General features: G+C 47.3%; 1 protein-coding gene across 1 annotated transcript in view; it reads right to left on the reverse strand.

Annotated features, from left to right (window-relative positions):
* LOC135090550 (homeobox protein SIX1-like) overlaps positions 1 to 25,943 on the reverse strand; it is a 91,377-nt gene extending 65,434 nt beyond the window's left edge. The window contains exon 1 of the mRNA XM_063987397.1: positions 24,422 to 25,943. Coding sequence (XP_063843467.1) covers positions 24,422 to 25,077 — 656 coding nt within the window. The 5' untranslated portion in view covers positions 25,078 to 25,943. The remainder of the gene's footprint in view (positions 1 to 24,421) is intronic.
* Positions 25,944 to 26,986: the final 1,043 nt, after the last annotated feature.

The raw sequence follows: 26,986 nt of genomic DNA on the forward strand, positions 1-26,986 counted from the left end.
TCCCACTCTTAATGCAAAGGTTGCGTATCCTTACAAACACCGCCCGCCACACCCCCCGCTACAGCACGCCTCCCCTTCCATATCCTCACGTGTTTGTCTTTTGTCTTCCGCCTCAAGGAGCACAAGACCCCCAAGTGTTCTCTGGCGGGGTTCAGACTTGGTTCTCTCAATTTCTCGTCGACAGATTCACTTGGAAATAAAAAAAAAAAAAAACGAGTGAGAATATTAAACGACTTCAGTTCCGGTTTCTATTTGTAAGTATAAACGATGCCATTTTTGTTGTTTTTACCCTCCCAACTATCTCTCTCTCTCTCTCTCTCTCTCTCTCTCTCTCTCTCTCTGGTTCGTGTTTCTAAAATTACCGAAGTGTGGCCACGTTAGGGAAGGAAAGGGTTAGCCAAAGTTGTCTTCGCTCATCCCTCTCTTTCCTCGTGTCCTCCTCACAACACTCCACTTCTCCCCATCCGCATTTTCCTCCTCCTCCTCCTCCTCCTCCTCCTCCTCCTCCTCCTCCTCCTCCTCCTCTTCTTCCTCCTCCTCCTTATCGTTTCCTAATCTCTCTACATTTTTTTTCAGCGTCTTAGGATTGTATATTTTTTTTTGTGCTTTTTATTTAGTTTATTCGAGTTTTCATCTTCTTCCTCTTCTATTTTTTCCTCTTCTTCCTCTTTTTTTTACTTTATCATTATTTCATTTTTTTTTCATCGGGTCACTCAACTCCTTTTTCTTCTTCTTTCGGCTCCTCCTCCTCCTCCTCCTCCTCCTCCTCAAACTCTATAACTCTTTTCCTCAAGTTCGTTCTTTCAGCTCACTCGACTTTCTCTTCTTCCTCCTCCTCCTCCTCCTCCTCCTCCTCCTCCTCTCCTTCTCCTCTTCCTAATCCTCTTCCTCTTCCTCCTCCTCTTCTCCTACACTCCTTACACTGAGTAGGACGTCCTTGGCCTCCACTTAACATAGTGTAGTAGTGGAGGGATGGGTAAGCGCCCCCCACCATATCCTACCCCATCCCTTCCCGTCTTCTGCCCCCCCTTCCCTCCCAGCTGTCTTATCTTTGCTGTAAACATCGTCTGCCTTCATCCTCTGCTCCACTCTTCCACTTCTTAGGCTCTCTCTCTCTCTCTCTCTCTCTCTCTCTCTCTCTCTCTCTCTCTCTCTCTCTCCTCTCTCTCTCTCTCTCTCTCTTTGGTTGTCATTGTCTTTTTCGTATTTTTTTTCAAGTGGACGATTCCATTGTCATTTAAAAAGGAAGGAGCCTCATTTATTGTCTTCATTGGTCTCTGTTTATCTGTCATTCACCTCTCTCTCTCTCTCTCTCTCTCTCTCTCTCTCTCTCTCTCTCTCTCTCTCTCTCTCTCTCTCTCTCTCTCTAACAACCATACACAAATCACGCCCTTGAGACTTTAAAGCAAATATTTACTTTTCCTGTTAGTAGCTTCATCCTACACGCGCCCTTGGGAACACTACTGCGTCTCCTGAAGCGAGAGCCTGCTGCAGGAGAGGCGGGGACTCAAGCCTGCCCTCCTCCATCTCCCCGCCATCTGCATCTCCATCTCCATCTGCAGGTATCGCGCGATCATTAAGAGACAGGTGAATGACGGTCGAGTTGCAACAGATGACACAAATGAGGTTGTTAAGACCCCAAGCACTCATTCTAAAACTACCTCCTCCAAGTTCCTTCCTCGTGCTCTCCTGAAGGCGTGTCTGTTCCTTATCATAAAGATGGACGTTCGCACCGACACGTCATCCCCTCGGCCCCCCACCCTGCCGCCCGCCTGCACCCGCTTCCACCCCCCTCGTCGCCTCGTAAAGTCCCTGGGCCGTGGAAAACATCACAGGCTAGTAAAGTTAACGCACACGTCGCGGAGACACGTCACCCAGCCAGGAAGCGAAGTAAAGGGGAAGAAGTAAAGGGAAGTTTTACCACTCACACCATCACCTCCATTACTTCCGCCACCTCTCCACCTCACGCCCTGCTGCAGCCACCACCATCCGGCCTCACCTCTCTCCGTGACCTGCACCACCACCACCCCCACCCCTGGTCCTCCATTACTCCCCGCACCATCATCACCACCATCACACCACCACCAACACCACTTAGCCGCAGCAAAAACAGCCCTATCTGTCATTCCGCAGCGCCATAACCACCATCATTACCGCTACTGACGGAGGCGCAAAACCGCACTCTTGTACATCTGCGGGAGTCGTCAGCGTGCGCCCTACGGCAATACGGGTCACCTTGCGCCCTCGTGGTGACCTTTGCGGGGCGGGTGAAGGCCTACTGGTGCCCTTGTCAGGCGGCCAAGACCGTGACTTCACCGCGCCACAGAATTAGCCGCGAGTTATGACATCGGGGTGATGGATCTCGACGCCCCGCACTATTCATACGGCTTTCGCACCCTGGCGGCGGCCGTCCATCCATCAGCGTGATTTGCAGTGAGAAGCAGTAGCGGAGGAAGCGTTGGGGGGGTGTGGGGGCGGGGACGGGAGTGTCACGAGGGTCAGGTGTGATAAGACGGAAATAGCAGAGACAGGAATACTAACGACGGTGATAGCAAGGCAAGATAAACACAACAGAGGAAGTGTCTGGTGCCATAAATTGAGTAACATAACCGTAGCAGCACAACTGGCAGTGCGAATATCAGGCAGTGCATTTTTGGCAGCGGCGGCAGTGACAACAACACGGCGGCAGGCACACGGCACGGAGGCACATGGCCAGCACCGCGGCGCAGATCATTGGGTATACTGGCAAAATAAAAACAGATTGCAACACCAGAGGCGCGCGCGCACTGAGAACCACATGCACCAGAGAGAGAGAGAGAGAGAGAGAGAGAGAGAGAGAGAGAGAGAGAGAGAGAGTGTTGAGCAAGCCGTGCTCGAGTTACGCCGAGACGTGTGAACGAGGCCTGCTAGGCGCTGGTGACGAATCTGGGATGATCCACGGTTATTTATACCCGCGGCAGACATGACGCGGCCGGGAGCGCGAGGAGGCAGGGAGACATGACAGGCTCACAAGCACTGGGGTGTGTGGCGGCGCGGCGGGGCCAAGCAGGGCAGAGTGACTGAGCGGGGCAGGGGGGAGCGCGGGCTGACACACCCAAACACACACAGACACATGAAACCCTGCCATAGCGGCGCATGACACCACACGGAGCATATTTCCGAGAGCTCTTACGTTACTGCCAACACGGCGACACACTTAGTGGTGCTTCAGCCGCCGCCCCGCAGCACTCAGGGACGCGCTGCGGGGCGGGGCGGGCGCCACAAATGAGGGCGCCGCGAGCTGCTGCGCCCACTAACATTTGTCAAAGGCGCTGTCGACGCGTCACTCGCAGCTCGTCAAGTCAAGATTACGATTTCTGCGTCGTGACGTCACATCTGAATTTTTAAAGAACAGGATAAATCTCTTGGTGTTTTCGCGTGTCGCACGGGAGTGGCGGCGGGGGCGGCAGCACAAACACCGCGCGCTGCATAAATACGCGGCGCAGTGTGTTGGGGACGGCGCGCGAGGCTAACACGCCGCCAGCAGACACAGGATGATGATAATTGCAGAAACCCAAGCAGCCTCTGACAGGCGCGGGGGGCGGGGGCGTGGGGTGAACGGTAGCCCGGCGGAGGAGAGGCGTGGGCAGCGTGTGGCGGGCGGTTGGTCGCGGGCCATGGGCAGGGCGGTTCTGGGCCAGCGGCAGCAGATAAAGAGCAGCGAGCGAGCCCTTCAGGCGAGTCCTCGTGGCCGCGGAGGGAAATGTTTACTTTACCTCCGCCGGGAGTCGTTGCCAGAGGTCGCCACCATGCCCGCGCTGCCACGCTGTAATGTTATACTTTGCCAAGGTCCTCCCTTCGCCGCCGCCGCCACACGAGCGCCGCGCACAGCAAACAAGACCCCGGCCTCTCGTGAATCCATAATTAATACCTAAGAAGTGTAAGTGAGATGCCAGACCCGTTATTAAGGCGGCGCGCTTCGAGATAGACTCTTCCAAGGAATCAGGCTGGTGTGTGTGTGTGTGTGTGTGTGTGTGTGTGTGTGTGTGTGTGTGTGTGTGTGTGTTGGGTTTCGCGCAGTCACCACTATTCTGTCTCGTCGCGCGGGGAACTGCCACCAGCGACCCACATTGGTGATTTAACAGATAAGCGCCCGGGGAGACTCACTAGCCAGCCACCGTGTTTGTTTTCTCCTTCACGAACGTAAACATTGGCAGCAAAAACCTGAATAAAATACAATGATAGATAAATAGAGGGGAAAAAAATAATGATAATATACTCACTTATCTTAGCGTGAGGTTTAGTAATGTGAGAGAGAGAGAGAGAGAGAGAGAGAGAGAGAGAGAGAGAGAGAGAGAGAGAGAGAGAGAGAGAGAGAGAGAGAGAGAGAGAGAGTTTGTTTTGGATGCAAGGAAACTAATGTGACTACTGTAGAGAGGAGGAGGAGGAGGAGGAGTAAGAAGAGGAGGAAGACAAGGAGAAGGAGGAGGAGGAGGAGGAGGAGGGGGAGGAGGTATGGTTTCGTGGAGGCTATTAAGGTAGAATATGGTGAGAGAAAGGGAGAGGGAGTGTAGAATAGGGTGAAGAGAGCAAAGTATATGAAAGAGAGAGATAAAAATGAGATGGGAAGCAGGGGGAGAAGGAGGAAAGGGGAGGAGGGAGATGTGGAGAGTGGTGGAGGTGGTGGAGAGAGACTACGAGGCATTGGAGTGCGGTAGTGAAGTGGAAAACAGTAGATTGTGGTTGTGTCGTGGATTATTAGAGGGAGGGAGTGTGGGTGGAGGAGGAGGAGGGGGAGGAAGTGGAGGAGGGGTAGGAGGGGACCGGTGCCTTCCTGGTGGTGGCGGCGGCTGTGGGCTGAGGTAAATATAGTGTGGTGTCGGGTTTTGAAGGAGGCGTGCCGCTCGTGCCACCCTCCACCTGACACCAGCTCAGTGCCAGGTGCCAACATCCCAGCCCCTCACCTCCCCTGCGCCTCCCCCTGGGCCTCCCCTGCGCCTGTACACTCCCATGCGACACTCAGATCAGCGCCGACTCTCCTTCTTTCTCAGATCGATGTCACGACCTCCCGCGTGAAGGTGAGGCGAAATTTCACGCTTGCTTGCCGTGAAAACCCCGTGACTTCGCCCGCCCGCACTGCAGCCAGGCTCGTCCAACCACTCTGAGATATCGCGACCACGGAGAGCAGAGGCGACGAGTTGAGGCTGCAGGGAGTGAATAGGTGTGTGCCTCTCACTCTCACAGGATCTCTCTCTTTCCCTCTCGCTCTCTCTCACATGATGCGCAGTCTCAGTAATGGAGGACACAGACGCGGCCCCATGTAATCCTAGCCGCCGGTGGTCTTGGGGCTGCGAGGCAGATCCCGTCCCCTCAGCAGCTCCTCCCGCCCCGCCAGGGGAGAGAGGCACCTGCCCCGCCGCCGCCTCTCGCTGGACAGTGAGCGCCCCGCCTCTCGCCACTTTAGATTCTTTAGTGTGTGGTGGTGACAGCTGCATTTGTGTGGCGTCAAAATAATTGTATTTTTTGCTGCATTCGGTTAAAGACTTACGAAATATTGAGCAATAATCGTGTCGGCCCAAATTGAACGTCAAATCTTTCCTTCATTATGTAACTTAATCTGAAGCCAAGATGCGGACGGCAGCCAAAACTGATAACTCAAGGGGCGCCGCCCTCGTGGGGGAGGCGGTGACGCAGCCAGGCCGGGAAACAAAAACACTGACGCATCCGTACCAACAACTGCAAAATGAGCCCCGATAAATCCCCCTGAGCCAGGAGCGGGACAGGCGGCCGCGGGGGGCACGTCACGAACTGTCCACTTGATCCCCAAGCGCTGCGGCCCAGGCCCTGCATCGTCCGCACCAGCACCGCCCCGCTCTAGCACCGCCCCGCACCAGCGCCGCCCCGCACCAGCCTCTGCTTTTCTTGGAGACACGTGTTACGCTTGACAGTGAGCCACACGTGTCAACACCTCCACTGTTCTCCTCGCCGCGTTCTTCTGTAGTACTTCAACTCTGCTGTAGTAATGAAACCTTGCACATGTTGCTTTTTGAGTACGAAAAAATAGCAACAAATGACATTATCGCACAATGGTGACTGTTTAAAATAATGTTGTTTACATGAGACAGACAATGGATGCTGCTGAGTTGGCCGCGACGTCCCACCTTTAGTCAAAACGTCGCGGGTCTGAGTGGGGCGATCTTTCTTGCATGACAGCGGCGGCGCTCACAGCGGCGGCGCTAGCGGAGACACACGTGCCACGCCTCTTCGTCAGGGTCCACACGTCCTGGTGATTAAGTGACGAGGCGCCGAGAAATATCCTCTGGGGGCGACATTTCGTAATAGTACGCTGGGAACATTACAGTACAGCGGCCCCGCCTTGGCCCCACCTCAGGAATACCGCGGAGGGAAGACGCTCGGTGGGCGCCTCCCAAAATACACCGGAGCTTGAGAACGTGAGGAAAGTGGCGGGACGGAGTATGGGGAGAGGAAGCGTGAAGAAAAAATAGGGAGGGGAGGTAAGGATGGGCTGGGAGAGTGAGAAACACGGAGGGAGGAGGAGGAGGAGGGACGGAGGGGAGGTGAGGGAGGTAAGCGAGGAGGAGGAGGAGGGCCCGGGGAAGAGGAGGAGGAGGGAGGTGTGGCGGCAGGGTGCCAGGACGTAACCTGAGAGGGGGCAGTAATCATCCAACACCCTGCACTGTTTTCATACCACGATAACTACTCGATACCTAGTTTATTCCCGCGGCACGGAGCCCGTCACGCCCCGCGCCCCACCTGATGAATGGCGGGGCGTGGGGCGGGGAGCTGACATGAAGAGGTGGCGGGACAGGAAACAGCAGCGGGAGGAGAAACAGGAAACTCAAGGTAGTTAAGACAAGGAGGTGAGACTAGCGGACATTGGCAGTAGTAGTAGTAGTAGTAGTAGTAGTAGTAGTAGCAGTAGGAAGGGAGTAGGTACGCTTGTGAAGGTGGTGGTGGTAGTGGTGGTGGCGGTGATGTAAACAAAGGCCACAGGCTGCAGGGGTGGTGATGGCGGTGAAGAATGTGTGTGGGTGACGAGATTGGCGGTTTGTTGACGAGACCAGACGAGGGAGGACCTGCTGGCGAGCGAGGACGACGAGAACGAAGACAGACAACAAAAAAAAAAAAAAACACTCAAAAGTCCATTTAATCTCACACAAAGACCACGACGACGAACAAGACTGAAATGAAAACACTAAAAACCCACCTGATTTCGCACTAGAGAACCACGATGACACGAGAACACCTAAGGAAAACAAGCCCCAAAACAATGAACTTACCAAAACACGAGAACACGAGGCCGAACCAACGAGACCAGAGAAATGAATAAGACAATAACCAAACAGAGAGACGAAATAAAAGAAAACAAAAGCTAATCTGAAAACTGAAAACGCGAGGGCGCACAGGACCAAACCAAACGAGAAAACGCGAAACGAATAAGAGAAGAACCAAAAACAGAAAGACAGACGGAAAAGAAAACGGAAACAACAAAAAAATCTCAAAGCTTACTCACACACTCTCAAGCCGTGACGCAGACAAACACAGAAGCGAGAGACGAAAGAGAACATTTTATCCCACTCGCTCTCTAAAATGGAGGAAATCAGTCAGTGGCGTGAGAGAGGAGCCACCACCACCACCACCACCACTCCACCTGCCAAGCCAAACGGGCGTGGGAAGGATGCTCTATGAAGAAATATTTCCGTGTGTTAGACTTGGATATTTGCGAAGCTGTTTCTGGTGTTGAGTGTTCAGGAGGGGGAAGGGGGAAGGGTAGAGCATAAGGGGAAGGGGGAGGACAGAAAGACACGCGTAAAGGGGATTAGTATAGTAGTATTATAGGATAGAAAAAGACATGGGACGAGGAGTTTTAAAGGGGAAAGGGAAGGGTAGAAAGGAATGGGTAGAGGGGATTAGAAGAGTAACATTAGAAAGATGGGGAAGGGATACAAGACAAGGGTAAACTTAAGAGAGAGGTATAAAGAGGTTGGGGATGGAATAAAAAGGGGAATAGGAAATAAAGAAATGGGTGGAGAGTGAAAGAGGGATAGAAGAAAAAAATGGATAAAAAGATGCTAAAGGAAGGAATAAGAGGAGGTGAAAAGGAATAAATATGTGAATGACAGAGTGTAAGGGACAAAAAAAAAAATGAAGAGAAATAGGAAACAAAATCGAAACTAGAGAAACACGAGCCATTGATTTTGAAACTATTAGGCTTGAAAAACTCGTATATTAAATGACTTCCCTAACTAGTCCTTAACTTTACGGGAACTGCCACGTGTAGGACTGATGGCTTCCTGCACCTTCCTTTATTGCCCAAAGTTCCAACACTCTGAAGCTTGACTGTGACTTAGAACTTAGTGGAAATATAAATCTCCGCTAACTAGTCTTCTAACACTCATTACTTCATCTTAAACATTTTCTTTTAATCTCTGAAGTTCGTGTGTTTGAAGTGAAAACAGGCACTTACAGGTGAGACATTCAGACATTCAGACATTCATTACTCCAGGTGCTTCAAACTACATATTATTGTCCATTCATGCTTGTTTTATTACCTAGTCTGCTTCTCTCTCTCTCTCTCTCTCTCTCTCTCTCTCTCTCTCTCTCTCTCTCTCTCTCTCTCTCTCTCTCTCTCTCTCTCTCTCTCTCTCGACCTCAAGTTAAAGGCGCGTCACTAAATCTACACCCACGGTCTTGTCTTCACCTTATTTCTGTGTGTGTGTGTGTGTGTGTGTGTGTGTGTGTGTGTGTGTGTGTGTGCGCGAGGGAAGGTTTAGTTTTACGTCGCTTATACACGAGAGATACTATAAACACACACACACACACACACACACACACACACACACACACACACACACACACACACACACACACACACACACACACACACACACACTATATCTTAACAAAACAAAAACAACATTAAAAAAGAAGAAATTAAAAGAAAAAAAAAACACTCACAACTATTTTAATTTTAATTCAAACCTTCAACCACCACCACCACCACCACCACCACCACCACCACCACCAACTTCACTACCTCCAACACTGAACAAAACTCTATTATAACTCACATGACACTCTTACGTACGTGAATCAATAAAGAAAAGGGCACGCACACACGCACACACACACACACACACACACACACACACACACACACACGTACGTACACACACTCATACATTTTCCCAAAGTTTCTGAGAATTCTGCATACTCTATTTATCTTTGCCAGCTTTTTTTCCCCCCCTGGCGTGTCAGAGTCCTCGGGAAACATGTCCCTCAGTTTCCCTGCTTCCTTCGCCTCTACGGACCTGAATAAATAAATGGATGAGTGATGAGTGTCCATTTTTTTTTTTTTTCATTTTAAGTCTCCACACGCCAAGCAGTCTCTCTCCCTCACACTCACTCATTCCCTACGTGTTTTCATATTTACTCAGTATTGAATCGCAGTATAAATATTTCTTAGTGTTAATTAATCTAAGTGGCCTGTTTTCTATTTTTTTTTTTTTTCGTTTATTTTGAAAGAGACACGCCACACAGACTCACTCACTCGCTCACTCACACTCATTCACTCCTTCCGTGTTTTTTTATATTTACTTACTATTCAATCGCCTTACATTTGAATATCTCTTGGTGTTAATTAATCTTGGTTGCTTGTTTTTTTTCTTTTTTTCTGTTCATATTAAATTAGACACGCCACGCAATCTCACTCACACACACACTCACTCACTCCTTAAGCATTTAACTATTTACCCAGTATTGAATAGCACAAGTAAGAGTTCTCCATGTTAATTAATATCAGCAGAATCTTCCTGTGTCTTACTTTTTGCTCATTTTAAATTCATCACTTCTATCAGTCTCACTTTTTACATATTTTCATATTTACCCAGTATTGAATAGCTGTATGTATATTTCTCAGTGCTAATTAATCTCGAGTCTTCTGTCATTGTCTCTCGTCCCTAAATAATCCTCTTTGCTCGTAAGTCACGCTGAGATACGCGAGGAGAGCGTGTAAAGATGTCAAATGCAGAGTGATTCAGACCTGAGCCGCTTGCTGATACCTAAGTGTCTCTGTCCTGTCTCACGTGCTTCTCATGCCATGCTCGGCCTTCCTGTTTACTCGTACTTGCTTCTTCTCATTCTGTCTATTTTTTTTTCTTCACTATTCTTCCTTTTATCACGGTTCTATTTTTTTCTTTTTCGTTTTACTTTTTTTGTTTTCTTTCTTTCCATTAGTTTCTTTTTTTTCGTCTTTTTTCTATCATGGTTTTTGTTTTCGTATTTTTTTTTTACTTCATGTTCTTTTTTTTCGTTTTCTTTCATTTCAATGTTTTTTTTTCTCTCGTTTTCTTTTATGTCGTTTTTATTTTAGTTTTTCTTCTTTGTATTAGTGTTTTTTCGTTTTCTTTTCGTTTCAATATTGTTTTTCCCTTATCATGTTCTCCTTTTCTCATTATCTTTCAGCTTATTACTGCATATTTCTTTTATCTTGTTCACTTTTCCTTGATCTCTCCTTCTCTCATTACATTTATTATCATTTTTCCTTTTCCACAGCATCTAATCTATCCTGTCACCTTTCCTTCATCACAATCTATCCTACCATCGCTATCTTCATCATCATCATCTAATTTACTCCGCCTCCTTTCATTCATCATCTCTCTCTCAATCACTATATTCATTTTCCTTCCATCCATCCATCCATTCACCAGTTCATTATGCCTCTCTCTCTTTCATCACAAACTATCATTCTATCACTAAAACCTATCGCCATTTTTCCTTCCATCTATCTTTTATCACCATGCCTCCTTTCATCACTATATTAAACCCCTTCCCTTTATCACTGTTGATCATTAACTCTCTCCTTTTCCTTTTCTCGCTAACCTAACCTTCCTTTTCTCTCAGTGACACTTCCTACGTATACCTAAGTTAATTTTAGTTAAGTTAGGTCAAGTCAGGAAGGCAGGCAAAGGCAAGAAGCATTTAAGACCTTACGTAAGTGATTATTTAAGCATCATTATTAGTTTCCCACCAGAAGTCTCGACCCTCGTGGCTCTGAGTGGCTCTAAAGTGACACTCTTACGTTAATGGCTCTCTTCCTTCAGCTGTGGCTCATCTTTTGTCCTTGGGAGGCTTTGGTGTCTCGGGAGAAAGACGAAAATCAGATAAACTAAACTAAATATTACTCTTATTAATCTGTCGCTCGTAAAACTTTCATAAATTCACACTGGAAGAGGGGGAAGGGAAGGAGGAGGAGGAGGAGGAGGAGGAGAAAGAAGGTGATGATACAGGAAAAGACGAGGGACGTGACAGAGAAACAGAGAGAGAGAGAGAGAGAGAGAGAGAGAGAGAGAGAGAGAGAGAGAGAGAGAGAGAGAGAGAGAGAGAGAGAGAGAAGCCAGCCAGCAAGGGAGGGTTACACTAGGACAACAAACTACACGCCACCAGACCACTGTTGACACTGAAGTCGCCTCATTAACCATTAACAACTACACTAAATCACCCCCTTTCACTCTAATCAGAAGAGGAAGAAGAGGAGGAAGAGGAAGAGGATCATTTCCACCACCACGCACTCCCTCAGAACCACAATAGTTGGCGTCGGTGCATCGCGGCGCTAAACAGTTAACAAATTACAATAGAAGGACGGTAAACTCCTTCCTATAACCTTGAGACATATCGCAGCAGGTGCCAGAGTGGGGGAGGCCGCGGGCGTCAGAAAGAAGATTTTAGCCAGGCGGGAACGTGACGGAGAGGGCGAGTGGGTGTTGTGGGTGTCGGTGTGGGTGGAGGAGTAGTGGCAGGAAGGCAAAGAATTTCTGTAGGTTTGAGAATAGACTCGTGGGTGGCGTGGGTGGCGCTGGGTGGCCACGGCAAGCACACAAAAGACTTAAAGACACGTTCCCTACCTAAGCAAATGAGTTTATGTGAGGACTGCACGGGTTAACTCAGTGGAAATCGTCAATTGTGGCAGAGTTGGGAGTGGGAGAGTGGAAGAGTGGGTTGGAGAGTGAGTGCCCAACAGCCAACACCTTGACAAGAAATGGGGAGTGTGTGAAACAGATAACTTGTCGAGGCTGTGAAAGAGGCGGAGGAGGTTGAGGGAGTGCGTTAAGGAGATGAATTATGGACAGGGCTGAGAGGAAGATTCAAGAAGAGGAGGAGGAGGAAGAGGAGGAGGAGGAGTGTCGGCGCTAATGTTCGGGTGACACGGGCGAGAGAGAGCATCCGGCACCTCGCCAAAAGGAAACATGACCACCATAAGTAATCACTGACTCACCTCTTTGTCTCCTTCCTCGCTAGTCTCGCTATTCCCTTACGCCGCCCCCGCCCCCGCCCCCGCCCCCTCCCTTCCAGCCACCGATAGCTACACAAATACGCTGATGAATGTCGCTATAAAAGGCAGCATTGCTCATAAACACAGACGAGAAAAAAGGCGAGGGAATTAACACACTTTTCACTCGTACAGGATGAAGCTGAGAGCAGAGCAGAGTGGTTTTTATAATCTTCAGAAAGGTCACCACCACATGTTTCTCTCTCATCAACTCTCTCTGTCTCTCTCTCTCCACTCTCCTCCTTTCCTCTTCCTCCCACTACATCTTCCTCCTCGCTCCTCCCACGCTAAAGATAGCTCTCCCTCCTCCTCCTCCTCCTCCTCCTCCTCCTCCTCCCCCTCCTCTTTCTCCTCCTCGTCCGTTGGCCTCTTTCCGATGTCCATTCTCATTTCTGTTCTCGTTGTGCTCTCAAATGTATTCAGTTTCCTTGTCCCCCGCAGCCGTCTTTGGTCTGGGATGTACGAGCGTCTATACTTTCACAATGCTGTGTTAGTTTCCGTGCTACAGTCTGGCGCACCATTCTGTCACCTCGTTCATTCGCTGTTTTTCCGCGTGCAAATTTTTCGGAGTGGGTGGACCGCGTCGCGTTTCTTCTTCTACCCTCTTCCTTAACGCAGGTCAGAAGGAAACACTGACACCACCACCACCACCACTGCTACACTAAGACCCAACACCCAACAGTCTGTCCTTCCTTTCATTACAGTCATTACAACACAGAAGCCATACGAACAAAAAAAAAAAAGAAAAAAAAATCACCTTTTCCTGACACCTGAGACTGCACGCTTCCTTCAAAACACTGCACTGGATGTCCTGAGCGTGAGAACCTATGCCGCTATCACGTTGCCTATGACACTGCGTTATGTATCCCCAGTCCTCTCATCCCAGCATGCCAGGGTGTCGAGTGTCCGGCCTTGAATGTAGTGACACCATTACCGCGCCTCCTGTCCTATTGCACCGTCAGCGGGTAAATACACAGGGCCCTCTACTGCATCACTGATTGAGTCATTTCCGTATCATTTATGGAGAGATGGAAACACAGAGGGACAGTGAAATATGTACCATAGCGTGATGGCGTAAATAAAGATCTCTCTCTCTCTCTCTCTCTCTCTCTCTCTCTCTCTCTCTCTCTCTCTCTCTCTCTCTCTCTCTCTCTCTCTCTCTCTCTCCTCTCCAGATTTACAAGATGTGGCGTCTCATTCTCGTCTCACCCTCAGCCTCCCAACATGTGCCTCGTCTGGGAACATTTGCGACTCGAGAATCTTGGGTTAGTGGGTCACTGCTGAGACTTAAGATGGGTGAGTGGGTGGCTGGGTGGTGAATATAGTTCTTTGCTGCTGCAGTGTGTGTGTGTGTGTGTGTGTGTGTGGCGGGGGGGGGGGAAGGGATGCAGAAACGAGCTTCATTTCAAAGGTCGTCTCTCATCACACACACACACACACACACACACACACACACACACACACACACACACACACACACACACACACTGCTGAAGAAAAAAAGAGAAGAAAAACACTACCACCACCACCACCACCACCACCACTCACCCAACTATTTCCTGACGCATAAAGACGTGAAGAGAGAGAAGAGCGAGAAGAGACATCAAGACAGAGAACATTTCCACGACAGAACGTCACAGAAACTCGTAGAGGTGAGCTGAACGATGAAAATTACCATTAAGAAGTACCCCGCCTCCTCCTCCTCTTCCTTATCTTCCTCCTCCTCCTCCACCTCCACCGGGAAGCCACGCACGTCCGTAGCAAGGCGGCTTAAGTCTCTCCCATGACCCTCTCATGCTAAGGAAGCCCCGAAACTGCTTTTCCTTCTCGGATCAAGGTTCGAAAATCAAGGTTCCTTAGCTGACGGGTCGAAGTAAGACTGGGAGGAACACCAAAGTAAGGAGGATTGTAAAAGATTAGCGAAGGAGTTTCAAAGCAAGATATACGTGTAGATAGCGAGCAAAGGAGTGATTAGTGGAGTGTTCCTTAGCGAGAGAGAGAGAGAGAGAGAGAGAGAGAGAGAGAGAGAGAGAGAGAGAGAGAGAGAGAGAGAGAGAGAGAGAGAGAGAGAGAGAGAGAGAGAGAGTCTGTGTATCAAGTAACTTCCCTCAAGGCCGGGATGCGCAGAGAGAGAGAGAGAGAGAGAGAGAGAGAGAGAGAGAGAGAGAGAGAGAGAGAGAGAGAGAAACTGGCTGGGGTAAAGACAGACTCAGTGAAACAAAGAAAAAGACACATACACAGATTGAAACACAGAAAACAAAGGGAAAAATAACACACACATACACACACACACACACATACACACACACACACACACACACACACACACACACACACACACACACACAGCACAAACAGACACAGACGAAGTAGATAAACAAAACAACAACGGCCAAAGGGAAAAAATAAACAAAACAAAAAAGAAAGACACATTGATGCACCAAAACAAACATACAGACAGACAGACACACCAGATATTAATCACAGGGACGCAGAAAGTGTGTCGCTGATGTCATTAAGGAAAAGTATAGCTAAAAACAGGAGAATAACAACAAAGACAGACAGACACACAGACAGACAGACATTCTAAGGATATTATTTGTAATTTTTTGTTCATTGTTTGTGTCTTCTGTGTTAGTTTCTCTATCTCTGTCTCTCTCTCTCTCTCTCTCTCTCTCTCTCTCTCTCTCTCTCTCTCTCTCTCTCTCTCTCTCTCTCTCTCTCTCTCTCTCTCAATACCTCCATCACTCACCTTTTTCCCTCAAACCTCACCTGGTCTTCCGTTCTTTCACACCTGGATTCTCTCTCTCTCTCTCTCTCTCTCTCTCTCTCTCTCTCTCTCTCTCTCTCTCTCTCTCTCTCTCTCTCTCTCTCTCTCTCTCTCTCTCTCTCTCACACCTGACTTTCCTTCCCTCAACGCACACTTCTGCTTTCCTACACCTCTCTCTCCTAAACCTTTTTAATTTTTTCCCTCCCTACTGCTACTCCGTCACTCCGCACCCCTCCTGTCACACCACACACACACACACACACACACACACACACACACACACACACACACACACCAACATTTCAGGTAAAGTTCCCATCATCTTTTCGCTTCTTTGCACCTGCCTCTCCTCCTCCTTCACCTGCCTACCCCTTCCTCCTCCCCGCCCCACGCCACCTTGCCTCTCATCTTCCCCTTCACCACTCATCCCTCCCATTCCCCTAATTTATCACCCTTCGACTTTCCACCTCTACCATTTCTACCTCACACTTCTTAATATTTTGACTCTTTCATTCGTTTTCCTCCAGTGCAGCTAAATTCCTCTGCCTAGCTTGGTGTTTCTTGCTTCTTTGCTCTTCTTGTCTGTCGCGTCGTATTTACATTCATTTTACATCTCATTTTCAAGGTTGGTGTTGTTATTGGGTTCTTAACGGCGTGTTTCTCTCTTTCCTTCATCCTCTTTATGATCATATCCTTGATTCTCCTCCTCTCCCCCTTACTTCATTCCGCTGCACAGACGCCCGTTCTTTGGCGCCATTCCTCGCTCTCTTTCACCGTAAATACCCGAATCCCTCTCGCTTCTCTCTTCGTACCTTAAACACACCCCTCCTCTCCCTTCTCCTCCCAGCGTCCCCTTCCCTAGCTCGTCCATCACGCCGCCCCGATTCAGAGCCTCTTCCAACCTGTCCCTGTCCATCTCCCCGCGTCATAAACACCGCCCCGTCACCCGCAGCACCTTAGAGGCACGTCACGCCCGCACGTCACACCCCCACCAGGTCTCCCATGCTCCAAGATCAGGATCAGTCTTAATCTTCCCTTCTCGCAGCGCCGATAGAAAGTCTTAGATGGTCTGAGGTGAAATTCTGATGTTTACAGGCAGTATTTCAGTTTCTTATGCAAGTGGGGCTGGGAATCGAGTGTTGGTGAGTGGTGTTGTGTGTTGGCAGCTTTGGCACACGAGTGGGGGTGCTGGGGGCGCTTGGGGGGCGTAAAGGGGGCGGGTTGATCAACACAAGGCATTCACCTCTCCAAGTCCCTCTGACCTTGAGTACAAAATTCACTGTGGGTATTTTTGTGCGTCGTAAATTGACGTCATCTTCACCTGGACAAAGACAACACTGAGTTACTATTGTCTGACGGGCGGGGCGTGAAAAGATGCGATTGTGCGGAGGAAAAATGTAATTACTATATGATCTTTTAACTTTCACACGATATGAATAAACTTCCTCCCATTCATTATCATTCATAGCCGTTATCTCATGCGTGTGTGTACGTGCATTCGTTTGTGTGTGTCAGTCCTCACAGCGCTCCATTTTACACCGTCACAGAATTACGAAGAGGCAAAAACCGGCGTGACGCTCCTGGTGGTGGCGGTGGTGACGGGAGCCGCAAGGACTTTCTGGCCTGGGAATGGCGTGACGTAAAACAGAGGGCCATTAATTCCTCGACGTGGACAGCCTGGCACGTAATTTAATGATCTCGCACATAAATCATCCTTAAGGCCAATTACCCTTCACCTTCTCAAAGGAGGAAAAAAAGTAACAAGCGTTTTGTCCTCGATCTTCTCTGATTCGGCAAAAAGTCCCCATGATTTCCTTTGTGTCTGCCAACGAGGGGAATAATCCATTAAAATTACATATACCCACACACGATGCCAGCCATTACGCCACACACACACACACACACACACACACACACACACACACACACACACACACACACACACACACACGACAATAACAATAATGATAGCCACGGTAACTATCAATATTTGCATTTGCTTTGTTCCTGTTGGTATTAGCTGCATGATGTCAATAAAGATATTAGTGTTAGTGTTGCAGGTGTCATGCGGCGGCAGTGTCATGACATGAGGATGCTTGCGCTGGTGGGGAGTATAGTATAGGGGAACCGTAGAGTGCTCGGGGGGACTAGGAGGAGGTCTAGGTGGGGTCTATGTGGGTCTTGCTCATGGCTCAGGCAAGCACAGGTATTAATAGCGTTTTGCCAAAGTGAGATGTGTTTTTTTTTTTTCTAGAGTTTCCTGGGAGTGACACCATGAGACATACCTGGTGCCCCGCGGTGGCCCCGTGCCAGCCTGCCTCACCTGTGCATTGCATAAAGACTTCCTGCCTATCACTCCCCGCACCAAGTTATTCAATGTGCTTTTAATGAGAGGAAATTAATATCGAGGCCATAACTCTGCGATCATTTTATTCTGATGTATCAAGATGGCTCGCCTCATTTCCTCTTTACAGCCAATGAAGATAATTGACGCCAACAAAGTGTTCCAAAGTTTACAAAGCCTCACAGCCCCGCCTTCCTGCCCTGCACGCCCACACCGACATCCCACCGGCTGGACCCTCACACATACAATATTTACACTATTAATTTTTACCAAAACAAGTGTAAATGTGCAAGTGTGTGTATGTATGAGTGTCACACTGCGCTGTGCCTGCCTTCACTCTTGTTCATTATCACCCTGAGGAAACAATGACTTTCTGGGGGCAAGACAAAGCAAGCAGGAGATAACGCCTCCCCTCCTTCACGTGGCGCGGAGACAAGCCCTGCCGCCCATAATTCACACCATCCCACATCTCTCCACGCCTGAGTTTTAATTCCTGAGTGAGTTGTGCACGCCAGGAAGTGACAGCTGCATGGATTCCCGCCTGAAGAATGTGAACACTACAACACAAGAGTCTGACACTGTGGGGATGGCGCGGCGCCCTCAAAAAGACATCAGAATCTCGCCACTGTCTGCGCCGCTGGAGGGCTGAGGCTGAGGAGTGGTAGTGTATGTTATTTTGTATTTTGTTTTGTATTATTATGTATTATCATTTTGTATTATGTATTATTTTGCTGATATACACTTTGGTACTCATGTGTCAATAACTAACTGTGTGTGTGTGTGTGTTTTAATATGCACAAACAACATTACTCTATCGCTCCCGTTTGATAATCAGTAAGTGAAGCCTTTTTTGTCGCGTCCTCAAGTGGTCATATACAACCTGTGACGCACGATTAGGCGCTAACCCGAGAGCGTGGCGGCCATTAGAGGTGTTCCCAAGGAGAGCAAGTTGCATCTAAATAACCCATCGAGATACGAACCTTTATAAACTGTACAAAAAATCATCTCAGCTTACCACGTATCTTCTTCACTTCAGTCTTTTGTTTAAGGTCTATGAAGAAAAATGTTGCGTCAGTTTATACTTTAGGTCAGTTTTAAGGGTTTTAAGGTTAGTTTCGTTCAATTTAGGAAAATGGTTGTCAGTTTAGATTTAAGGTAAGTTTAAGGGTAGGTCAGTTTTAAGGTCTAAAATCTTTTCATGTCAGTTTAATTTTAAGTAAGCTTTAAGGGCAATTTAGTATTAAGGTTTAGGAAAAAAAAAAAGTTATGTCAGTTTAGTTTTAAGGTAAGTTTTGAGGTCACTTTAATGTTAAGGTTTAAGAAAAATGTTACGTTAGGTCAGAGAAAAAAGGTAAGTTTTAAGGACAGTTTAGTATTAAGGTTTAGGAAATAAAAAGTTATGTCAGTTTAGTTTTAAGGTAAGTTTTGAGGTCACTTTAATATTAAGGTTTAAGAAAAATGTTACGTTAAGTCTGAAAAAAAAAAATGTTATGTGTAGGAGGTAGGAGTGGAGGGCTTAGTTCATGAGGAAGGGAGGAAGCAAGGAAGCCTCACGTGAGACGGTGAGGCTTACTTTTATAAGGCTGAGTTTATTCTTCTTGCTCGACTTAGATGTCATCGATAAACAGAAAAGTCTTTGATGCTTGGGCAAAGAGAAGGAAAAACGAGGTCACTGTCTCCTCCTCCTCATCTTCATCTTCATCCCCACACACACACTCACACACACACACACACACACACACACACACACACACATGCAATATCAAATGAACACATGTTTTTTTGGCCAGCTCATCCCAGACACGAAGGAAATACTAAAAACACTCTCGCCAGACACAATATAAACACACAGGCACTTGTTAACTCTATAATTCGCAATACATAATTCATATCCCGCCGTGCCCCGATGTTTAATTATTGGCAAGGCGGCATAAACGGATGAGAATTTTGCATCATATGACCTCGCATTGTTCGGGGAGGTGAGTGACACGTACCCAAACACACACACAGAGAGAGAGAGAGAGAGAGAGAGAGAGAGAGAGAGAGAGAGAGAGAGAGAGAGAGAGAGAGAGAGAGAGAGAGGAGACACACACACACGCACACACACCAAATACTCAGTCCACGCAACACAGAACACCATTAAACACACCACAACAATAATAATTAAAGCACTCCTCTCAATCACTTTACCCACAAACCACATCAGCGCCTCTTAGACCATTAGGAGCCTGAAAACACAACTCACTCCCTAGTACAGCCCCGGAAAACACCCTTAAGCGCACCAACCAGCGGGGGACGGGGCCGGAGTAGCGACACAGCAAGAACAAGAGAAACAGGCAGGCCGTTTTCATTGTCACCGTGCGTCAGGGGAGGGGGAACCTGCATATATAGTCCTCGATATAAAAAGCAACAGTGGGGAAGTTAAAGCTATTCCTTGCCCTCCTTCCCCCCTCGAGGCTTCCCCAGTACTCGCCCTTGTTAAAGAGAGAGACAAATCTTCCTCGCCACACTCAAGTCCTTTGGGGAAACAATGAGGTATACGAGTGCCTCTCAGTGTGTATTTTTTAAGTCTAACGCCCCATAGCAGAGAGGCGGACAAATTAACAAAGGCGAGCAGTGAGTGGGAGAGGCAACAGTAGCGGCTCACCCAACAACGCCATTCATAAAAGAGAGGCTAAATATTCCCACAAAGTCTAATATATCTTGTGGGGAGAAAATATCAAGGGAGTTTTAAAACGATTTATAACTTGAGTGTGTTTTAAAAAATGCTTGAAGAGTTAATTGATAGAATAGGAAGACAATGAAATCTTTCGTGTGTGTGTGTGTGTGTGAAGATACTCTTAGGAACGCCACACAAGCAGAATGAAGCATTGAAGCATCAAAACACAGACAGATATATGAATGAGGATGATAAGTGGAAATAGGTAGGCATGTTTTATACAGGGACTGCCACGTGTTGGCCTGATAGCTTCTTGCATCTTCCTTTGTGTTCTCAGGGAAGGATACACTACCACTAGGATCCCCGAAGGACTTGAGGAGGGAAGGAAGACTCTAGATCGTAACGTTAAGTCTATCTGTGCCTTCCCTTCCCTCCCTGAAGTGCCAAGGGTGTGGGTGTTAGGCAGGCATCTCAGTGGGTAACCAGCGTGGCAGTGTGACGGTAAGGTGATTCATGTTTATTGGCATCATCATCATCACTATCATCATTTTTGTTTATTTACTGGGAATGGTTGATTTTTTTATTTTATTACTCTTATTATTGTTGTTATTATTATTACTATTATTATTATTACAGAAGAATGAAATATTTCTGTATTAGAATTTCTGTGGACTGATTCTTCATTTTTGTTTTTCATTTTTATTCCTATCCTCATTCTTAATAATTAAAATGTTTGCAGCTTATAATGATGATGATGATGATGATGATTATAATAATAATAATAATAATAATGATAATAATAATAATAATAATAATAATAATAATAATGATAATAATAATAGTAATAATAATAATAATAATAATTAGTATAAATAGTTATCATTATTTGTATTAACATTATTGGATATATTTCTTCGTTGTTATAATAACAATAATAATAATAATAATGATGATGATGATGATAATAATAATAATAATAATAATAATAATAATAATAATAATAATAATAATGAAAATCATTACTATTATTATTATCATTATGAATATTATTATTATCATCATTATCATCACCAATATTTATATAATTAACATTATTATCATCATCATCATTATAACCACTATTAATATCACTATCATTATCAACATTAACAATTTTGATAGAAAATAAAATTTCCATTATCCACAGAACTGTCTACATTCACCTCATTATTATTACTATCATTATTATTATTGTTGTTATTATTATTATCATCACTGTCATTACTATTATTGTTATTATTATGCCTTGTTATCATCATTAGTATGAATATTATTATCACTGTTATGCTTACAACTGTTATCACCATTTTGCTGTATCTATTACTGGTACAACCATCATTGTCGTTAAGAAAAATACGTTTTTTTGAGACAAGAATTTCAAGAAATCTATATGACCAATAACAAAAATGTTTAGAATGTTATTAATAAGATCGTTATCATTTTTATTGTAACTAACATCACTACTCCTGTTATAAATGTTGTTGTTGTTGATGTTATTATTATTATTATTATTATTATCATTATTATTGATTACAATTTCCTTTAATATTATTATTGTTATTATCATCAGTTACTATTATCGTTACCATTAATCTTATTATCATTATTATTATTACCATTATCATCACCATCATCACCAACATTCACATCATTGCAATCACCACCACCACCACCACCACCACCACCCCGCCGCAGCTCACCATCCTGCCCTGCACTGTCCTGCCGTGCTGCGCTGCCCCCCGAGGAGCCGCGGCCACACAGCCCCGCGGCGCCCTCAGAGGCCCTTCAGCCCGTCACAACAAGCGGCAATCAGCGTAACTCGAGCGGCGGCGGCCCCGGGGAGGTGGTGACGCCTGACTAATGGGGGGGCCGGCGCCGAGTCCAGGAAATGGCCCGCGGGGAAGGACTGATACGTGCAATGGTGGAGAGGAGCCGCTAGGAATGAGAATGGAATGGGAATGTCTGTTTGGAATGAAAGGGAATTGTTTATTTTGGTTTTAAAATATTGTTGTGTCTTTTGTATTATTTTTCATTGACAAACATGATTAGAGGAGTAATTTTTATGGGAATGGGAATGTGAGGATGTCTATTTGGAATGCAAGAGAACTATTTGTTTGATCCTAATGTGCTGTCGTGTGTTTTATTGTCATTATTATTTGTCTTTTAATGACATTTGATTTTTTTTAATTAGTAGAAGGAACAATTTCTATGGGAATGGGAATGCAGGAATATCTATTTGGAATGCAAGGGAACTATTTGATTTATCTTTATATGCTGCTGTGTGCGTTTTTTTTTTTCTTTTTGTTATTTTAGTATCATTATATATTTCATTTAATGACATGATAAATTTTGAAGTAAAAAAAAGCGAGAGGAAGAATTTCTGCCGTGCTGACGGAATAATAATAAACCTTTACAATAAATGGAGTGGAAGAAGCAGTTGAATATCAAGACACTGAGGTAAGTTTAAGCAATGACAGAATGACAAATATCTGTCATAGAAAAAAAGAAGAGCAACAAATATTTTCAAGATACTGAGATGACTAGCAGAATGACAATGACAGAGAACAAAACAACAACGAATAAAACGACAGAGAAGAAACTGTGAGTAAACTCGGAACAGAAATGAGAGAGACATTACAGAAGTGAGATGGATACTGGGGAGGAGAGAGCGGCGGGGCGGGAGAGGCAGAGATGAGACGCAAATGTTTTCCCTGCAGGAGTGGCGGGGCGTGACGAGTGCCTTGGGGCTTGCTAACGGCGGCTGGGGAGAGGCAGCTCTACTTTTCGGAAGCTATTCCTACAAACACAGCGATAACTTAGACAGCGTTAATTCGTTGGAGGGAGATAATGAAAACCTGTACTAAAGCTGTTGAGGAAGCATTATAAACAAGGAAACAGTCCTCTTAACTTTACGGAAATGTGTATATACTCGGTTTTAGATAAAATTAATTAGGATGCATGTGTTGTTTTGGTGCTGACAAATAAAATGGCTCAGCATTAAGAAAAGATGATACCGTAAGGGAGGACTTTAAAATTGCTCTCTATTTATTCTCTTTTTCTCCCATTTATCCCTATCCTCCTCCTCCCCCTCCATATATTCTCCCCATTCCCTCCCTCTCATTAATCCATGAGCTAAGGAGTAACAGTTGGGAGAACTTGAGTCTATCGCGCATTGTGAAGAAAGCGCCACGTAAATCCTGGCACGGGAGGCGCGGCGTGCGGGGCGCTGGCTGCACGCCCCCGCCAGGCAGTACAAGCGATGCCCGGTGTACAAGTGCTTGGGAGATGAATGTCGGGTGCTTTATTTGCCATTAGTTAACCTTTGTGTGTCTCTGCTCGTACATAAAAGTGGCGGCAGGTGCAGCCTTCCCCTCTGTCAGCCGGCTGCCTCACACACACACACACACACACACTCACATACATCACTATTAAATTTTGTAAGGGTGGAACAAATCAGATCTGCGCCTCTCTCTCCTCCCTGCACCTGCCAGTCAATCAGCACTAGCAGGTCATTCCTGGCCTGCCACGGTACAGCCGGAGGGCGAGGCCTCACGTGATGTGCCCTCAAGTATGCAGCCAGGGATTTAGGGCTCAAGGTAGCGGCAGGACCCTTACTGCCACGCTGGGCATACCACCACTACCACCACCACCAACAATCAGTCATTACACTCAGACTGAAATTCTTATTTGCAAATACAAATATTCATGTGCTCTAATATATATATATATATATATATATATATATATATATATATATATATATATATATATATATATATATATATATATATATATATATATATAAAGACACAGGGTAACATGTACTTGAACATAAAATATATATATTTGGCATGAATGCAGATGCAAGAATGAGTTTAGTGGTGTGCGAGTGACGAGCAGCGCCGCCTTCAGCTGAGGGAAAGTCGGCACGGCGGGCGGAAAGTGTTGGGTGCAGACAATAATTGGCGCAGCATGACGAAGACGCAGCAGCGAGGCGGCGTGACCTTGCCGCGGCTCAGGGCCAGCGGTCGGTCCGCCGCGGGCTGTGTGGACTTGCAAGTGGGAACAATTATCTCCCATCACACAAGGTCATCTCTGGGGCAGAGCAGATGACCCCGCCACCTGGCCGGACCGCGGCCCCTCCCAGGGTTTGCCCCGGCGCCCTGGCCTCACTAGAGCACAACACAAACCTGGCGTGCGGGCCACAGGTTGCCGCCGCGCCGCGCCCCGCCGCCCGCCGGCCGGGGAGCGGCGGCTGAGGGGAGAGCAACAGTTACTTACCCGTCTTTCGCCTCAGCAGCACGGTCGCGTTGCCGGCGGTTCTTGAACCAGTTGGACACCTGCGTGGTGGTGAGGCCCGTCGCCTCGGCCAGCTCCCGCTTCTCCCTGGGCGACGGGTACGGGTTGTGGGCGTACCACTCCCGTAGCACGTTTCGTGATTTTTCTTTGAAACAGTAAGACGTCTCTTCGCCGTCCCAAATGGTGCGGGGCAGCGGGAACTTGCGCCGCACGCGGTACTTGCCCACGGCGCCCAGCGGCCGCCCGCGCAACTTTTCCGCCTCGATGTAGTGCGCCTTGAGCCACAGCTGCTGCAGTTTACTATGGTTCTGTATTGAGAAATTATGCGACTCGAGAATCCGGTACAGGTCCTTGAAGTTGCCGCGGTGGAAGGCCACGAGAGCTTTGGCCTTGAGGACGGACTCATTCTTGTGTAAGTGTTCGCACGCCGGCAGTGACCACAGGAACCTCCCCAGCCTCTCAATGTTTCCACTCTGTTGAAGAACTTCGCAGACGCAGGCCACCTGCTCCTGCGTGAATCCGAAGGAGGGAAGCATGGCGGCGGGCGGCGAGAGAGAGGACTGTGGAGGCAGCGTCGGAGGGCCCAGGTGAGGGGCCCCTGGATGTCCACCCGCCTCGCTCATAGACCCCACTATCATAATATAATCCGCCACGGTACTAATGTTTACAACACCCACCACGCCCGCCCCAGCAGACCCAGCAAGACTTGAGGCGCTCACTACACAACCAGTCAGCCGGGCGGCTCGCGGCGGCGTGCGTCTTATCCTCACTAGGGGATCACCCAAACTATACTACACGCCAAAGCTTAGCTCACGTTTCCATCCTACGATACTGCATGGGTCGGATCGTATGAATCCCCGCCCCCTGACGACACGGGCGCCGCTCATTGGCCGGCCATAAGTGCTTATCGTGAGGGCAGCCAGTGCGAGCCAGGTGGGGGCGGGGCCAGGCGCGGAGTCCTTTTCCCCGCGGCCAATGACCACCGTGGCTGAGGTAGCGGGGAGGGCCGCGTTAACATAAGAAGATGGATGATATAGTGCACACTGTCGGTATTCCTAATCATCACACTTATTCATTAAACGATAAATAGACGGAGGGAAACATTTGTCACGGCACACACAGATACACACCCTGGCTGGCGGACCCTCCCACTTCGCCTCGCTGCCACCGCCCACCACTACCACCACCTCCTCCTCCTCCTCCTCCTCCTCCTCGTCCAAGTCTTCCTCCCTTTCCTCCTCCTCGCCCTAACATTACCATCTAATTCTCTTCCCTTCACCCACACCGAGGAACCATCCGTCAGTCGCGGCGCAGGTTCATAACATGCCTTCCATATTCAGCCGATGCTTTGGCGGAGCGGATCAATAATGTACTCGCCTCAATATTCACTCCGCGGTTACGAGATTCAATTAACCGCGTGAAAACAAAAGCTTTCCCATTAACGCCTGCTCCCTCCCCCTCCCCCCCGTCCCCCCCACGAAGCCGAATGTATTGTGAAAACGCTGAAAAATGGCCGCTATATATTTCCCTTGATGCGAGACACAAACGGGGCGCTGGCACGAACATGCACGCCACACTATACAGGCTGGACTCGGCTCTACGCGCAGGCTTTCCTTAAAACTCGAATTATCATCTGCCTTGTGTGTGTGTGTGTGCGTGTGTGTGTGTGTGTGTGTGTGTGTGTGTGCGATAGATTATGTTCTGAGAGAGTGAGTGTTTGCTTGTATATCTGTTCTTGTGTGTGTGTGTGTGTGTGTGTGTGTGTGTGTGTGTGTGTGTGTCTGTGTGTGTGTACTTTTTCCCCACACACGTCTCTGCAACTGCCAACGCCACCAGCTGATAATGGGTCAGAACCAAGACAGTACAGCTGGGCACGTTCTTTGGAGAGGGAAGGAAGAGAGGGAGAGTAAGAGAGGAGGAAGGAAAGGAGTAATTAAAGGAGATGGAGAATGAGGATAAGGAAGAGGAGGATGTAGATAAAGATGGTGATGCTGATGAGGAAGACAAAAACGAGAAAATATGAAGAGGAATAGAATAAAGGAGACAAAAGAAAGAGGAAATGAAGTAAAACGACAGAAATATGAGAAGAAATAGATTTTAACTAAGAAGGAATGATCAAGAAAGGAGGCGGAAGAGGAGGAAAAATAATAAAAAAAAAAACAAAGGAAAAGAAGAAGGTTAGAGGAAGAGTCGGATACGGAAGACAGGTGAATGAGTTACAATGGATTAAAATAACTTGGCTTCCTCTGTATCTAAACTGTACACTAAACACAGCAGGAGACTTCAGGCAGGTGGGGAAAAGCACCGCGTGAGGAACCTAACAATGACACGTCTTACGGCCGACACAAACCACAAACCGGGAAGAGAGAGAGAGAGAGAGAGAGAGAGAGAGAGAGAGAGAGAGAGAGAGAGAGAGAGAGAGAGAGAGAGAGAGAGAGAGAGAGAGAGAGAGAGAGAGAGAGAGAGAGAACGCTAAATAACATTCCATGACTTCACTTCGAGTTGAAATTGAAGTATAAAAAAATTGTTTGGCTAAAATACTTATCA

The sequence above is a fragment of the Scylla paramamosain genome, chromosome 35, assembly GCF_035594125.1.
Source record: "Scylla paramamosain isolate STU-SP2022 chromosome 35, ASM3559412v1, whole genome shotgun sequence".
NCBI lineage: Eukaryota > Metazoa > Arthropoda > Malacostraca > Decapoda > Portunidae > Scylla > Scylla paramamosain.